Source organism: Ornithorhynchus anatinus, chromosome 3 (assembly GCF_004115215.2).
Source record: "Ornithorhynchus anatinus isolate Pmale09 chromosome 3, mOrnAna1.pri.v4, whole genome shotgun sequence".
Lineage (NCBI taxonomy): Eukaryota > Metazoa > Chordata > Mammalia > Monotremata > Ornithorhynchidae > Ornithorhynchus > Ornithorhynchus anatinus.
The window spans coordinates 129,554,579-129,568,699 of NC_041730.1; the positions used below are offsets into that span (position 1 = coordinate 129,554,579).

Consider the following 14,121-nt stretch of genomic DNA (forward strand, 5'->3'; position numbering starts at 1 on the left):
AATTTTCACCTCTATTACACCCTGGAACTCTTTTTTTCTGAAACCAGGAACAATTCGGAGAAGTGCCTCAATTTTGAGAGCCTCTCCGTTCAGCACTCCCTCTCCCGCAGCTTAAAATAATTAGGAGAGTTAAGCAGCAAAACAAATTGAGGGTTCCATAACAAACATAGACCCTGCACTGGAGCAGAAGTTGGTTTGGAAGCCCCAGTTGGGAGAGAGAGCTGTCGCAGTGCAGTGGCATCTACTTATCAACAGGCAGAAGAATTCACCAGCATACAAGAGGAGGGAAGCAAGCCTGGCAAATATACAGTCTACATAAATATGTATAAATAATCACACAAGTGATTTAAAGGGAGAGGAATGAGTCATAGAAGGGGCTGGAGGTGGTAGAATGGTTTGCAGGCATCGAGGAACATTTCTTCTCACGATAGGAATCCTTAGGTTCAGTGTCAAGGAGGAGCAGGACTCGGTAGGGTGGAATGAGGCAGGAATGGCCTCCCAGATGATGGGGGAGAGCACTTAGTACAGTGCTCTGCACGCTGTAAGCTCTCAATTAATATGAATGAAGGAATGAACTGGGTCATTTCCTCCAGATCACGGCTGGCGAACGTGGTTGAATTAGGTGGAGATTTGGCTTCAGTTAAAGGCAACCACATCTGTCGGCCACCATGTCTTGGAACACCTTGAGGACCACGTTATTGTCATCGTCGTAGTACAGGAGGTTGATGGGGGAGAGTTTGTCGGGGACACAGCAGGGGTGAGGGAACTCGTGGTCTAACCTGATCCCCATCCTGACCAAGAAAGACTGGAGGGTGGCATGGTTTGTGGTCTTAGGCCCGTTAGCTAAGGGGAAATAACATTTCCCCTTGCAGTAGTTGGTTTGGAATCCTTTGGGGGATATCAACCAGTCCGACCACCCAAGATCCTCAAAGTTGACGTAGTAAAGAATCTTCTGACAGATTTGCAGGGCCGGGCCCTTGTTTCTGGAAACACTGCGGATTCTCCGGGTGTGGTTACGCTTGGAGATTTTCTCGAAGTCCAAGTGGCCGAGATCTATCGACTCCAACGCTGTAAGGATCGAAGGCGGTTACTGGCTTCTTGAATCGGAAGAGCCGCGGGTTTAGAGCAAAAGGCTAGAGCTCGGATGGAGAGTTTTGGTTTAGCTCTAAAAAATCCACACCTAGGGTAACTATCAACCGATCAAATAATCAGTAGTATTTATGGAGCATCTTCTGTATGCAGAGTGACTTGCCCAAGGCCACCCAACAGACAAGAGGTGGAGTCAGGATTAGAACCCAGTTCCTTCTGACTTCCCAGGCCCGTGCTCTAGCCACGAGGTAATGCTGCTTCTCTTGTTTTCCGATTGAAATATAGATGACCACTCAAGAAAGTGGCCTCCACCATTCAGAAGGAGACACTATTTCAGTTCCATCCAGGGAGGAACAGAAGGCAGGTTCAGTACATCACCCCCACGTAGATGAGAACATTTTGCAATTCTCTTTCCCTTTGTATCAGCCTTAGTTCGGTGCCAACTGCAGAAGGCTGGTACGTCTGACAGGCATCCCATAGATCCCCATCCAGCGTGGCTCAGTGGAAAGAGCTCGGGCTTGGGAGTCCGAGGTCAGGGGTTCAAATCTTGGATCTGCCACTTGTCGGCTGTGTGACTGTGGGCAAGTCACTTAACTTCTCTGGGCCTCAGTTACCTCATCTGTAAAATGGGGATGAAGACTGTGAGCCTCACGGGGGACAACCTGATGACCCTGTATCTCCCCCAGCGCTTAGAACAGTGCTCTGTACTTAGTAAGCACTTAACAAATATCAACATTATTATTATTATTACTATTATCATCCAGATGAAAATGAAGCAGCCTGGCCTATTAGAAAGAACCCAGGCCTGGGAATCAGTAGACCTGGGTTCTAATCCTAGCTTTGCCACTTGACTACTGTGTGACCTTGAGCCAGTCATTCGCTCTGTGCTTCAGTTTCCTCAACTGTAAAATGAGGACTGTTCTCCCTCAGGCAATCAACGAATCAATCAATGGTATTTATTGAGGGCTTATTATTCATTCATTCATTCAATAGTATTTATTGAGCGCTTACTAGGTGCAGAGCACTGTACTAAGCGCTTGGGATGAACAAGTCGGCAACAGATAGAGACGGTCCCTGCCGTATTATGTGCAGAGCACTGGACTAAGCGATCGGAAGAGTGTCTGCACATAGTAAGCGCTCAATAAATACTACTATTGAATGAATACAGTAGAATTAGCAGATACAATCCCTACCCAAAACAAGTTGGCAGTCTAGAGCGGGGAGACAGACATTAATACAAATAAATTATTTGTATTTTATACAAAGAGGTTTTCCCAGACTGAGCTCCCCTTCTCCCTCTACTCCCTCTACCGCCCCCCTTCACCTCTCCACAGCTAAACCCCCTTTTACCCCCATTTCTCTCTGCTCCTCCCCCTCTCCCTTCCCCTCCCCTCGGCACTGTACTCTTCCGCTCAACTGTATATATCTTCATTGCCCTATTCATTTTGTTAATGAAATGTACATCACCTTAATTCTATTTATTTGCTATTGTTTTAATGAGATATTCATCCCCTCGATTCTATTTATCGCTATCGTTCTCGTCTGTCCATCTCCCCCGATTAGACCGTAAGCCCGTCAAAGGGCAGGGACTGTCTCTATCTGTTACCGATTTGTACATTCCAAGCGCTCAGTACAGTGCTCTGCACATAGTAAGCGCTCAATAAATACTATTGAATGAATGAATAAATAATTTACACTATGTAATTCATTATATATTATAAAGTAATATATAATTCACCATCCTAATTGGACTGTGAGTCCCTTGAGGGACAGGGATCGGGTGCAAACCAGTTATCTGATATATACTGCGGCGCTCGGCACAGTGCTTGGCCCAGAGTAAGCACTAAAAAATACCACAATTATTATTATAATCCATCATTTTTCTCATGACTTTCAGGACTCATTTGCCCAGACTAGAGAGAACCCCGAGCCATACCTGTGGACAGATCAGGGTATCCATGTCTCAGAGTGTTCTGTTCAGTGTTAGTGAAGAGAACAAGTAAAGAATTCCTTTTGTCATTATCCTTCTTCCTCCGGTGCGCTCCCACCAAGTGTCGCCTGAGGGAGTTTTTTCTGGCCACGGTTGTGAGGATCACAAAGCCCCGATCGTACCAGCCTTCCTGGATCCACTGGTTCACCTAGAAATATCCCAGAAGTACCAACATGTCAGGAAAGAAAGACTGCATAATCTAGAAGGAGATGGACCCCGCCACTCAGATTCCCCAGAATTCTGGGTCTTGATCTTCAGCCTGCAAGTCAAGTCGTATGGTGAACAATAATAATAACGATTGGTACTTGTTAAGCACTTACTCTGTGCCAAGCACTGTTCTATTCATGGGGTAGATACAAGTTTAACTCGGTCCCTGTCCCGTATGGGGCTCACAGTCTTAATCCCCATTTTATAGATGAGGTAACCGAGGCCCGAGAAATGAAGTGATTTGCCCAAGGTCACACAGCAGATAAGTGGCGAAGCCAGGATTGGAACCCAGGTCCTTCTGACTCCCAGGCCTGTGAAGCCACACTGTTTCCTCTAACTAAGGAGAACTAAGTCCGCTTATATGGATTCCTGCCTACATCTCCAAGATCATTCTCTGTTAGAAAAATCAGTCCCAAACTGGCTTGAATTACAAAGGCAAACTTCATACTAAACGCCAATATAACAATCAATGGATTGATGATATTTATGAAGTACTTACTATGTGCAAAGCACTGTAGTAAGTACTTGGGAGAGTACAAAAAGCAAGAGCAGGGATTGTGATATGTAGACAAGATGAGGGTTTGAGAGCCCGCAGCTTTTTGGCCCCCTCCTCCATGCTGCTCCCAGCAACTCTATCAATACTGCATTTCTCTGCTAGAAAGACCATTGCAGATGTCCACATATTCCCATTTCACACAATAAAATGATAATAACAGGGCTTGTTAAGCACTTATTTTGCTTGGACTGTTCTAAGTGCTGGGGGAGATACAAGGTAATCAGGTTGGACAGAGTCCATGTCCCTCGTGGGGCTCACAGTCTTGATCCCCATTTTACAGATGAGGTAACTGAGGCACAGAGAAGTGAAGTGACTTGCCCAAGGTCACATAGCAGACATATGGCAAAACCAGGATTAGAACTCAAGAACTCAAGAGCAAGGACTCCCAAGCCCTTGTGGAAAGAGCATAGGTCTGAGAATCAGAGACTGCTCCATAATGTCTTTGCTTTGTGACCCTGGGCAAGTGACTTAACTTTTCTGTGACTCAGTTTCCTCAAATGTAAAAGAGGGGTGCAATAGCTGTTCTCCCTCCTACTTAAACTGTGAGCTTCATGTGGGATCTGATTATCTTGTAGCACAGTGTAGTGGATAGAGCGTGGGTCCAGGAGTCAGCCACTTGTTTGCTGTGTGACCTTGGGCAAATCACTTCTCTATGCCTCAGTTACCTCATCTGTAAAATGGGGGTTTAGACTATGAGCCCCACCTGGGACAATCTGATTACTCTGTATCTACCCCAGCGCTTAGAACAGTGCTTGGCACCTAGTAAGCACTTAATAAATACCATTATTATTATTATTACCCCAGCATTTAGTACAGTGTTTGGCACATAGTAAGCATTTGACAAAGTTATTACTATTATAATTCCACTGGGCCTTGCTGCGTCATACCCATGTTTTGGCCAAGAAGCCAATCATCTCTGTCCCAAAGAAGGCTCTGCCTCTATTTTGGTCTTTGATGAGGAGTTAGAGGAGGAACAGGACGGGCAGTGCCACAGAAACAGAGTGAAATCTGCTCTGGGGCTCTGGCTTCTCACCTCCAAGCCATTCATCGCAGGCTCACCCGCTTTACTATTTCAGTATGGATCTGAAGGCTGTGGGATCTCATCTGGGATTCAGAAAACCAAGGGAGAAACACAAAGAAGGTGCTTACGAATGTGTTTCATAGAGTGGGAGGGATTCTCTCCTTGCCCAGATGTATAAGGAAAGCCTAGAACAACAATTCTAGTAATAATAATTACTAATAACTACTGAACTTGTGAAGCACTTATTATGTGCAAAGCACTGTTCTACGCACTGAGGTAGATACAAGCTAATCAGGTTGGTCACGGTCCCTGTCCCACGAGGGGCTCGCTCTCTTAGTCCCCATTTTACAGATGAGGTAACTGAAGCCCAGAGAAGTGAAGTGCCTTGCTCAAGCTCACACAGCAGACATGTGGTGAAGCCGGGTTTAGAACCTAGGTCCTTCTGACTCCCAAGCACCTGCCTATCCACTAGTCTCAGCGTGGTGAGGCTTCCCCGACTTCCAAACTTGAACGATGCTCTGTTGCCTGAGGAGGGCCGAAGTCTTTGCCGGAGGTCTAAACTGGAGGCCTTCGTGTGGGGGTCTGCTGGGGACGGAGCGGCAAGGAGAGAATGGGTCACTTACGGTGCCGGTCACCTCGAACACCAGCCACCCCTCTGAATTCAAAACCAGCTCTTTGGAAGTAATGAGGTCTCCCTTTTGGGCATTCTTCGTTTTACCCAGTAACTCGTAGACTTCCATCTGAAATTCAGACACAAAAACGATTAGGTTGTCATCACCAAATGCCCTGGAATAAAGCAAAGGCCCAGGAGAAGCAAGCCAAGCCCTGAAGGAAAAATCTTCCTGAGCAAGTATGAACAGAGGAAAACAGCACTCAGTCCAGGGGAAAATTCCCATCTGTACTGGGTTTCTTTCTCTCTCATCAAAATCCTTAGCTCCTCTAACAAAACCTAGGATCCATTTTCTCTTTCTTCCTACTCATTCTTTTTTCTCTCTCCTCTCATTCCTCTTCACACTCAATTTCCTCCCAGTGGTCATTTGGGGGCATTTGGTGGCCTTCCTCGCTCCTGTCATATGCAGGGGGACACACCCCTCAATCCCTGCCCTATTAAGAGCAGCAAAAGGGTCTTCTCTCCAGACAAGAAGGTGTCTGAGCTAGGCTCTAGGGGACATGGAGGCAGCCCAGACCTTGTCCAACAAGATGCCAGAGTTCCCCGTTCTGGCAACCTGGAACCCGTTTCAATTGAGAAGTTCAGGTGGTCAGTGTTACCTTGACACATGCCAACCCAATCAATCATTCAATTAATCCATGGTATTTATTGAAAGCTTATTGTGTGCAGAGAACTGTCTTAAGTGCTTGGTAGAGCACAATAAAATAGAGTTGCCCGCAAGGAGCTTATAGTTTAGAGGGGAAAGACAGACATTAAAATAAATGGCGGCTAGGGGAAGCGGCAGACTATAAGGAAATGCACAAAAATGCGGTGGACTTGGGGCTGGGGTGAGTAACAGAGCACTTAAGGGTTACAGATCCAAGCGCTTAGACCACCCAGGAGGAGGGAGAATGAGGTAGGGGAAGGAAAAGTTAGCCAGGGAAGCTTCTTGAAAGACATCTGATTCTCTGAGGGCCTTGAAGATAGGGAGAGTGTTGATCTGTCAGATATGAAGATGGGAGGAATAGCAGGTCAGAGGGAGGAGAAGGTAAGCTTGTTGTGGGTAAGGAATGTGTCTGCTTGCTGTTGTATTGTACTCTACCGAGGGCATAGTAGAGTGTTATGCACACAGTAAGTGCTCTCAATAAATACAATTGAATGAATGACATAAACCAAATCAGTGATGGAAAAAATAACTGAAAGGGAGTATATTGATAATCAATTGTATTTTTAATGGTATTTTTTAGGTGCTTATTAGGTGCTCTGTAAGACCTGGGGTAGATACAAGATAATCAGATTGGGCATAGTCCCTGTCTCACATAGGGCTCACAGACAGAGCGTGGAGGATTTAATCTCTATTTTACAGATGAGGTAACTGAGGCCCAGAGAAGTTAAGTGACTTGCCCAAGGTCACACAGCAGACAAGTAGTGAAGCCAGAATTAGAACCTCGGGTCCTCTGACTCCCAGGCCCGTGCTATTTCCACTAGGCCACACTGCTTTTCTGCACTTTCTGTGTGCAGAACGCTGAATGAAGTACTTGGGCGAGAAGAATGTAACAGAATTGCTAGACATGTTCCCTGTCCACAGAGAGTTTTCAGTCAAGAGGGGGAGATAGACATGGATACAGATAAATAAATTTCATATATGGACATAAGTGCTGTGAGGCTGCGGGTGGGGTGAATGTCAAGCGCTTAAAGGGGACAGATCCAAGTGAACGGATAATAACAATAATAATGATGGTATCTGTTAAGTGCTTACTATGTGCCAAGCACTCTTCTAAGAGCTGCGATAGATACAGGGTAATCAGGTTGTCACACATGGGGCTCACACTTTTAATGCCATTTTACAGATGAGGTAACTGAGGCCCAGAGAAGTTAAGTGACGACGCAGAAGGGGGAGTGAGAAGGGGAAAAGAGGGGTTTTAAATCAGGGAAGCCTTTTTGGAGAAGACATTATTTTCATGAGGTTTTGAAGGTGGGGAGAATGGCAATCCGTCATATATGAAGGGGGAGGGAGTTCCAGGCCAGAGGAAGGAGGTGGTGGAGAGGTCAGTGGTGAGGTAGACAAGATTGAGGGTCAGTGAGGAAATCAGTGTTAGGGGAGTGAAGTGGGAGGACTGGGGTGTAGTGGGAAAGCAGCACAGCATAGCGGATAGAGTACAGGTCTGGGAGTCAGAAGGATCTGAGTTCTAATCCCGGCTCTGCCACTGCTCTTCTTTTCATTTATTCATTTGCATTTATTGAGCGCTTACTACGTGCAGAGCACTGTACTAAGCGCTTGGAATGTACAATTCGGCAACAGATAGAGACAATCCCTACCCAACAGTGGGCTCACAGTCTTAGAAGGGGAAGATAGACAACAAAACAGAACAAAACAAAGCAAGTAGTCTGGGGTCAATATCATCAAGATAAATAGAATCATAGATATATACACATCATTAACAAAATAAATGGAGTAATAAGTGACCTTGGGCAAATCACTTCATTTCATCTGTAAAATGGGGATGAAGACTGTGAGCCCCATGTGGGGAAGGGACTGTGTTCCAGAATTTAGTACAGTGCCTGGCACAAAGTAAGCACTTAACAGATACCATCATTATTATTATTATTATTATTATTAGGAAAGCAGCGAGGTAAGGTAGGAGAAGGCAAGCTGACTGAGTGCTTTAAAGCCAGTCAATCCATCAATCTATCAAGCGCTTCCTGTGTGCAGAGGAGCACTGTACAACAGAGTTAACAGACACATTCCCTGCCCACAACGAGCTAGTTTCTGTTTCTATTCTCTTAAGCCTAGGTTTCTGATTATTTTTTTTTTAAGAGCAGTTATTCAGATGCCTTTGATTAGTTCTTTCCCCTCTCTTACTTCTTGCCTTACTCATTTCACTGCTCATTAGCACCTCTACCCAGAAAAGAAGAAGGGGAAGAGGATGGGGGCGAAACTCCCATCTGTCCATTTGTTAGCAGATCTTGTCTCAGCTTTGGTGAGGCAAGAGGTTGAAACTATTAGCTGCAATGAGATTTGGGAATTTTCTGCGAATTTCAATTATCCCTACTACCTCTGCCCGCCATTACTGGCTATAATTGAGAGTTTGTAGAGTCCCATCCGCGATGGCAGACTAGCAGAGATTGGATGTTTCTGGAGTGGTGAGGAAATCCTCTGGGACAAGAGAGGCATTGGTAATGGAACCAAAGCATCCCAACTCTTAAACAGCTCTCCAGGAAAGTGAGTTCACCCCTACTCCAGGCTAACCCAATGTCACTTTGTCACCAGTTCTACCTCTCTTCTCCTGAGAGGAGAGAATAATAATAATAATAATAATGGTATTTGTTAAACTCTTACTGTTCTAAGCGCCGGGGTGGATACAAGCAAATCAGGTTGGACACAGTCCCTGTCCCACGTGGGGCTCACAGTCTTAATCCCCATTTTCCAAATGAGGTAACTGAGGCCCAGAGACATGAAGGGACTCGCTCAAGGTCACACAACAGAGAAGAGGTGCAGCCAGAATTAGAACCCATGACCTTCTGACTCCCAGGCCCGTGCTCTATCCCCTACGCCAGAGAAGGGACATTTTCTTAGCTCTCTGAGTTCTCTCGGTTTTAGGGTGGATGTGCTTACGAGTCATGCATACACGCATACACGCACACACACACACATGTGCACGCTCTTGGACTGTATCTGAACCGCCAGGAATGCAGCCCTTGGCTATAAAATTCTAAGACTCCAATCATCACAGCCACGTCTTACTTTGCAGTAATGGGTCTCCTGGGATCCCTTGGGGTGAGGAGGGGCCTTCCTCCTTTTGAAAACTTGGAGTTCAGCTTTTAAAACCAGTTCATCCTTCCCCACCAAAGAGATGTTGAAGTAAAAATAGGACTGATTCCTGTGACCTGGAAAACAGTTTAGGAAAAACAACATGTACGAGCACTGTTTTACACACTGGAAGCCACCTGGCCTAGAGGAAAGATCAGGGAATCTAGAGACCTGGGTTCTAATCCCTGCTATGTGACCCTGGGCGAATCACCTATCTTTTTATGGTATTTGTTAAGTGCTTATTGTGTGTCTTAGTACAGTGCTAAGCACTTAGATCAGTGCTTTGCACACGGTAAGTGATCAATAAATACAACTGAATGAATTAATGAATGTGTCAAACATTGTTCTAAGTACTGGAGTAGGTACAAGTTAGGTCAGACACAGTCCCTGCCCTGCTTGTTGTTCACAGTCTAAGTAGGAGGGAGAACAGGTATTTTATCTCCATCTATCAGTTGAGGACACTGAGGCTCAGAGAAGTTAAGTGACTTGCCTGAGGTCACACGACAAACAATTGGCAGAGATAGGAGCCCAATGTGGGCAGGGATTGTCTCTATTTGTTGCTGAATTGCACTTTCCAAGTGCTTACTACAGTGCCCTGAACACAGTAAGCGCTCAATAAATACGAGTGAGTGAATGAATTAGAACCCAGGCCCTCTGACTCCCAGGCTCATGTTCTGTCCCCTAGACCACACTGCTTATGTTCTCTTTGACTCCGATTCCTCATCTGTAAAAAGGGTTTTAAACACCTGGTCCCTTCTCCCTTAGACTAACATATGGGACAGGGTTCTGTGTCTAATCTGTATGCTTTTTTTTAAACTCCAGTGCTAAGCACAATGTTCAACAGATAGGTGTTTAACAAATATCCTAATAATTATTATTATGATAGATAACATACTTAACAGGGAATTTTGACCAGTCCTCACTAATAGACATGGGAGAGGGAGATTATCCCTTCAGTGACTGCCAAAATTCCAAGGGTAAAACAGAACAATATTCAGTCTAAGAGGTTTAATGAGATGCTGTCTATGTAGCCATACAAGCAGTATTTTGAAATGGGAAAAAAATGAAAAGCACCAACTGGCAGGGCAGCAAAGGCAAGAATAGCTAAGTAGTCCACTAAGAAGGGGGAGAGAGAAAGCAGAGTCTAAGGGAAGGAAGGAAGGAAGGAAGGAAGGAAGGAAGGAAGGAAGGAAGGAAGGAAGGAAGGAAGGAAGGAAGGAAGGAAGGAAGGAAGGAAGGAAGGAAGGAAGGAAGGAAGGAAGGAAGGAAGGAAGGAAGGAAGGAAGGAAGGAAGGAAGGAAGGGGGAAAGGGGAGGGAAAGGTAAGAAAAAGTGAAATAAAGAACAAGCTTGTTTTGCTGCCTTGGAGATTTAATCATTATGGCATTTGGTAAGTTTTTGCTTTGTGCTCAAGTTCTGGGCTAGATACAAGATCATCAGGTTGGACACAGTCCCTGTCCCACATGGGGATCACAATCTAAATAGGAGGGAGAACAGGTATTTCATCACCATTTTACAGATGAAGAAAATGAGGCCCAGAGAAGTTAACTTGCTTGCTCAAGGTCGCACAACAGGCAAATGGCAGAGCTGGGATTACAACCTGGTTCTCTGACTCCCTAGGCCCAGGCCTTTTTTTTTTTAATGGTATTTGTTAAGCACTTACTACATGCTAGGCACTGTCCTCAGCACTGAGGTAGATATAAGCTAATCAGGTAGGACACAGTCCATGTCCTATATGGGGCTCACAGTCTTAATCCTCATTTTCCTGATGAGATAACTGAGGCTCAGAGAAATGAGATGACTTGCCCAAGTGGCAAGGATTAAAACCCAGGCCCTTCTGACTTCCAGGCCCTTGCTCTTTCCACTAGGCTACACTAGGAGTCTACTTTTTCCCAAATTCACCCTCTAATCCTACCATGTTGTTATGATTTATTTTGCCAAAGAAATCGCATCCCCAACCCTATGGGCATTTCCTCTGTTCTTCCTTATTTATTTCCTCCCTCCCAGCTCCCGCTCTTCCCACCCACCAGCAGGAAGCCTAGCACGGGATCGAGATTGCTCCAAATGCTCTATTCTTCCTGAATGAGCCAAGCGGGCATTTTCCAGCTAATGTCTACCAACAGCCCAACTCAAAATTAGCCCCATACATTCCTGGCTCTTGCTTCTGTCTTTGGGGTCTATACTCACAGCACTTATGTACACATCTGTAATTTTATTAATATCTGTCTCCCCCTCTAGACTGTAAGCTTGTTGTGAGCAGGGAATGCGTCTGTTCTGTTGTTAGATTGGACTCAAACACTTAGTACAGAACTTGTTGCGGGCAGGGATTACGGCTGTTTTACTATTAGAGCGGACTCTCCCAAGCACTTAGTACAGTGCTCTGCACACAGTAAGCGCTCAAAAAATATGATCGACTGAGTGACAATGGTTTTTACTGAGCACCTACTGGTGCCAAACACCGTACTAAGCACTTAGGAGAGTACAGTACAATCGAGTTGGTCAACATGATCATTCATTCATTCATTCAATAGTATTTATTGAGCGCTTACTATGTGCAGAGCACTGTACTAAGCGCTTGGAATGGACAAATCGGTAACAGATGGAGACAGTCCCTGACCTCTGACGGGCTTACAGTCTAATCGGGGGAGACGGACAGACAAGAACAATGGCAATAAATAGAATTGAGGGGATGAACATCTCAAAACAATAGCAAATCAATAGAATGAAGGTGATGTACATCTCATTAACAAAATAAATAGGGTAATGAAAATATATACAGTTGAGCAGATGAATACAGTGCTGAGGGGAGGGGAAGGGAGAGGGAAGGGAGGGGAAGGGAAGGGAGAGGGATAGGAAGGGAGACCTCCTCCTGCCACATGGAGGTCACAGTCTAGAGATCGAGTCTAAAAGATAAATAATCTTGGTATCTGTTAAGGGCTTACTATGTGCCAAGCGCTGTACTAAGCACCGGGGTGGATACAAGGAAATCGGATTGGACACGGTCCCTGTCCCACATCTCACAGTCTCAACCCCCATTTTACAGATGAGGTCATTGAGGCAGAGAGAAGCGAAGTGACTTGCCCAAGGTCACACAGCAGACAAGTGGCAAAGCCACAATTAGAGCCCATAGCCTCCTAACTCCCAGGCCCGTGCTCTATCCACTACGCCATGCTGCTTCCCAATCTGTCGACGCCAGCCAGGGGCATATTTTCCGGGGTCCACTTTCCTCCACTCGAGGAAGGGGGTCCTGGTTGTTCCCACCCGCCGTGGCCCCTGCCCAGGTCCGCCCAGGCCCCGGCGCCCCCAAGACTCACCCTTTTCTTCAAAGCTGCGCACCATGTTCCACCGCTGGGGCCGGGGCATCTTGGTGGCCGTGGAGGTCACCCTGTTGTAGAGGTCCATCATGAACCTGGGGGGCTCCCGGTGGGACCCCGTGGACTGGTGGGGGTCATCCAGCTGCAGGTCCTGATCCAGGTCACTCTGGTCCCCCAGGCCCTCCCCCTGTGGGGGCAGAGGCGTGGAGGGCCCCGGGCTGAGGAGCAGAAGCGCCAGGCCCATCCAGAGCAAGCCTACCCCCATGGTCACTGGAGGCCGAGCTGAGCCCGGGGGGCTTCGGAGGAAGAGGAGGAGAGCTGAGACAACTACAGACGCCCCCCTCCCCAAGCAGGTACCAGGGTCAGCTAGCGATCTGGGTTAGTGTCACATCTCCCCATCACCTTTTTATGGAGACGTGTGCCTCGGTTCTTCCAGGGCCGCACCATTTGCATTGCAAATCCCCCTTTCCACTGGTTTGGCCTCTCCTTGACAAAGCTGTTCTGGGGGGCTATCACCCAGGACCGGGGCTCAATAAACACCGAGCCCTTGATCAAGCCTTCCCAAGGCCATTGTCCCTTCCCAAGGCCATTGACCTCTCTGCATGACAAAGCGGCAAAGCCCGAAGAAGAGTCGGTGAAAGGGGAGGAGGTTAGAAGGTGGAGCTCAAGCTCTCTTCTCCCCCTTGGAGTTAGAAACCAGTTCAAAAATCGCTCTGGTGTCGGCCTGCTGGACTGATGTCCGTCTCCCTCCTCTAGACTGGGAGCCCCCGTGGGCAGGGATTGTCTCTTTATTGCTGTATTGTACTTTCCAAGCGCTTAGTACAGTGCTCTGCACACTGAAAGTGCTCAATAAAGGTGATTGAATGAATGAATGAAAGAATATCAAGACTTGCCAGACCGTGCTTCCCAAGTACACTGCACATTTCCCTATCATCATTTCATCTCTCCACTCTCACCCTTCTTTGCCTCCCCCAAAGTCAATTCCCAAGAAATGGGGGTTTGCCCGTTTCGGGGAGAGAGCTGCCCCGGGGTCCAGGCTCTAGACTAAGCTCGTGTGGGCAGGGAACGTGTCTATTATACTCTCTCAACCACTTAATACAGTGTTCCGCACACGGCAAGCGCTCAAAAGATCCGGTTGAATTACAAATCCAGATGAAAAAGCTTTCGTTTCCATGAGAAGCGGTGTAGTTTAGTGGATAGAGCATGGAAAGGGGAGTCAGAAGGACCTGGGTTCTGATCCCGACTCCACGAAATGTCTGCTGTGTGATCTTGGGCAAGTCGCTTAATTCTCTGGGCCTCAGTTATCTCCTTTGTAAAATGGGGACTAAGATTGTGAGCCCCATGCGGGACGAGGACTGTGTCCAACCTAATTAACTTGTATTTTCCAACACTTAGAACAGTGCCTGTTTATTTATTTGGTTTATTTTGTTTAATGAGATGTACATCACCCTGATTCTATTTATTTGCCATTGTTTTTAGGAGATG

General features: G+C 46.5%; 1 protein-coding gene across 1 annotated transcript; it reads right to left on the reverse strand.

Annotated features, from left to right (window-relative positions):
- Nucleotides 1-640: 640 nt before the first annotated feature.
- Nucleotides 641-12,901, reverse strand: LOC114810112 (bone morphogenetic protein 2-like). The gene is made up of 5 exons (XM_029059897.1): nt 12,637-12,901; nt 9,258-9,400; nt 5,487-5,603; nt 3,026-3,227; nt 641-1,068 (listed from the first exon to the last, which is right to left on the reverse strand). Exons 1-5 carry the CDS (start codon nt 12,899-12,901, stop codon nt 641-643), a joined length of 1,155 nt encoding a protein of 384 aa, XP_028915730.1.
- Nucleotides 12,902-14,121: the final 1,220 nt, after the last annotated feature.

Bases quoted from the DNA above. Each gene is read 5' to 3' on its own strand.
- LOC114810112 (XM_029059897.1), bottom strand. From the start codon at position 12,901: ATGGGGGTAGGCTTGCTCTGGATGGGCCTGGCGCTTCTGCTCCTCAGC. The intron at 9,401-12,636 runs GTGAGTCTTGGG...ACTGTTTTCCAG, and splicing joins GCGCAGCTTTGAAGAAAAGG to GTCACAGGAATCAGTCCTAT. The intron at 1,069-3,025 runs GTATGGCTCGGG...CGATCCTTACAG, and splicing joins ATACCCTGATCTGTCCACAG to CGTTGGAGTCGATAGATCTC.